General features: G+C 54.2%; 1 protein-coding gene across 1 annotated transcript; it reads left to right on the plus strand.

Annotated features, from left to right (window-relative positions):
- Positions 1-234: 234 nt before the first annotated feature.
- fzd8a (frizzled class receptor 8a) lies at positions 235-2,952 on the plus strand. The gene is made up of 2 exons (XM_027029714.2): positions 235-480; positions 661-2,952. Exon 2 carries the CDS (start codon positions 685-687, stop codon positions 2,434-2,436), a length of 1,752 nt encoding a protein of 583 aa, XP_026885515.2. The 5' UTR covers positions 235-480; positions 661-684; the 3' UTR covers positions 2,437-2,952.
- The last annotated feature ends 333 nt before the right edge of the window (positions 2,953-3,285 follow it).

A 3,285-nucleotide genomic window follows, 5' to 3' on the forward strand; every position in this document is an offset into this window, starting at 1 on the left:
TGGCGTCGGGCTACTGCTCCGTGCGCGTGAATTAACGCATCCACCAAATGCACAGGCCGTAGTCCAAGAATACAGCCTTCTGCAACAGAGCACCTTGAGGAACCTTGATTGACTTCTCGTAGCGGTCCGCCCTGCTGTTCACTGATTAGTGGAGCGCGCGAGGGGGAGTGACTACCCAGCCATGCTTATAAATGCGCGAGGCGCCCTACTCGGCTGCACGGATTTGTATGGGAAAGGGCATTGTGCACGCGCGGTATGAACGCACACCGCGTATTTCAGCGGGAGTTGTTTTTGCCAGTGAACTTTTAATCATCATCCAAGCGCTCGGATCCGTTCAAACGACACTGGAAGCCAGGCATAAAAAAACGGTGACTCTCGCTAGGAATAAAGGAAATAGACGGGCTCCGAGACAGTTGCATATCCTCAGCCATTTTGACTACGCGCGCCTCGGGGCTATTTTTTCCTCCGCGCTCCTCCTCTGTAAGTACACGGTTTGCAAATTGGTTGCAGCTCCGTGCCAGATAAGTGAAGCGAGATGGATTAGCCGTTTAAGGTCTAATTGGACTGGGCTTTGACACCATTAAAACACGCACGCACGCACGCACACAAACACACACACACGGACCGGCGGACACCAGCTCCGCTCTATTGTCGTTACAGGCGCAGGACTGGAATCGCGAGAGGATGGAGTGCTACCTGTTGGGGATGTACCTGTTCCTGGCGCTCGCTATGCTGCAGCGCTCGAGCGGAACCACGGCCAAGGAGCTGAGCTGCCAGGAGATCGCCGTGCCGCTGTGCAAAGGCGTCGGCTACAACTACACCTACATGCCGAACCAGTTCAACCACGACACGCAGGACGAAGCGGGCTTGGAGGTGCACCAGTTCTGGCCTCTGGTTGAGATCCAGTGCTCTCCAGATCTTAAGTTTTTCCTCTGCAGCATGTACACTCCGATTTGTCTCGAGGACTACAAGAAACCGCTGCCACCCTGTCGGAGCGTGTGCGAGCGAGCCAGGGCGGGATGCGCGCCGCTGATGAGGCAGTACGGTTTCCCGTGGCCAGACCGAATGAGGTGCGATTTGCTCCCGGTGCAGGGTAACCCAGACACGCTGTGCATGGACTACAACAGAACGGACTCCACCACGGCTTCCCCGGTGCTGTCCAAGCCCACGAACTACCCGGGTAAGCCGTTTAACCCTCACAAACCCAAAAATGGACACGGCCGCCCGGGGATGCAGCCGAAACACAAGCCCGGGTCTGCGTGCGAGCCGGGCTGCCAGTGCCGCGCGCCGATGGTGCAAGTCAACAGCGACAGGCACCCGCTGTATAACCGCGTGAAGACGGGACAGATTCCGAACTGCGCCATGCCGTGCCAGAACCCGTATTTCACCCAGGACGAGAGGACGTTTACCGCGTTTTGGATCGGACTGTGGTCCGTGCTGTGCTTTATATCGACGTTTGCAACTGTTGCTACTTTTTTGATCGACATGGAGCGCTTCAAGTACCCCGAGAGGCCGATCATCTTCCTTTCTGCGTGTTACATGTTCGTTTCGGTCGGCTACATCGTGCGACTGATTGCTGGGCACGAGAAGGTCGCGTGCAACCGGGACTACGACGTGGAGCACATACATTACGAGACCACCGGTCCCGCACTTTGCACCGTAGTTTTCCTTCTCGTTTACTTTTTCGGGATGGCGAGCTCGATATGGTGGGTCATCCTGTCCCTCACCTGGTTTTTGGCCGCGGGCATGAAATGGGGCAACGAGGCCATCGCGAGCTACGCCCAGTACTTCCACCTGGCCGCGTGGTTGATCCCCAGCATGAAGTCCATAGCGGTTCTGGCGTTGAGCTCGGTGGACGGGGACCCGGTGGCCGGAATCTGCTACGTGGGGAATCAGAACTTGGATAACCTCCGAGGCTTCGTGTTGGCGCCCCTGGTCATCTATTTATTTATCGGCACCATGTTCCTCCTGGCCGGGTTCGTGTCCCTGTTCAGAATTCGCAGCGTCATCAAGCAAGGCGGCACGAAAACAGACAAGCTCGAGAAGCTGATGATCCGAATCGGCATATTCACAGTGCTTTACACGGTACCGGCCACCACCATAGTGGCGTGCTACTTCTATGAACAGCACAACCGGCAGGGCTGGGAGATGACGCACAACTGCTCGTGCCTGCTGGAGCAGGACGTCAGGAAGCCCGACTACGCCGTCTTCATGCTGAAGTACTTCATGTGCCTCCTGGTGGGCATCACGTCCGGCGTGTGGATTTGGTCGGGCAAGACGCTCGAGTCGTGGAGGACGTTCTGCACACGCTGTTGCTGGGGGAGCAAAGGCGCCAGCGGCTCCATGTACAGCGACGCGAGCACGGGCTTGACGTGGCGCTCGGGCACCGCGAGCTCGGTGTCCTGCCCCAAGCAGATGCCTTTGTCCCAGGTGTGAGGCGCACCCGCGTGCATCAGCCCTGGGCGCGTTTAGCATGCGAATGGAGCGTTGATGGTGTGCGTTAGGCAAGCAGACGGCAGACTGGGCGCAACAATGTACCTGCCATTATCCCGTGTGTGTTCTCTCTCTCTCGCTCTATTGGTATGGACATGAAACGCAACCAGTGACGCTTAGAGAGAATTGGGGCATTACAGTCATTCAAACTGAGCTGGACGTTGGTGTGTGTCCCTCCCCCGTCTTCAACATTTCAGAGTAAAAGTTTCGGTTGCTTAACTTTTACATGGTTTAAGACCAGTTCGAAATATCGAAGCGGTCAGAATGGGCCGTCAAAGATGGTCTCAAATAAGCCTTAAATCTCAGTGCCCAAATATTTTACGGGTTGTTTTTTAATTGTAAAATGTATTTATACAATTGTGTACAAATGTGTAAATTCTGTATAAAAAGATTTATAATTTTTTTTTGTAAAATTGTACATAGTGTAGATGTCACCTGAAGTGAAATGTGACGTTTATTTTGACAATAAAACATTTCGAGAAATCTTGCAACCCTGCAGTTTCTGTCATCTGCCGCCACAGTAATGAGAGAGCTGTCCGAGGTGGGGGGTTTTGGGGTGGGGGGCGTATTGAATATGCTTGCCGTGGGGTCCTTTGTGGGACCGTGTAAAGAGAAGTCCTTTCTTACTTATCTGGGGTGTAATTAGACGCGAGGAGCTCGAGCCGGAGACTCTTCGCGTGCTTGCTCAGTGGTTCGCCACTTAATTTAGCAAAAGAGGGAAGCGTGAATGGGGTTTAAATGCACGCGACGGCTCTTTTCATCTCGGGGAAAACTTTGATCTTTCTTTAAAGT

This window comes from Electrophorus electricus, chromosome 10 (genome assembly GCF_013358815.1).
Source record: "Electrophorus electricus isolate fEleEle1 chromosome 10, fEleEle1.pri, whole genome shotgun sequence".
Classification (NCBI taxonomy): domain Eukaryota; kingdom Metazoa; phylum Chordata; class Actinopteri; order Gymnotiformes; family Gymnotidae; genus Electrophorus; species Electrophorus electricus.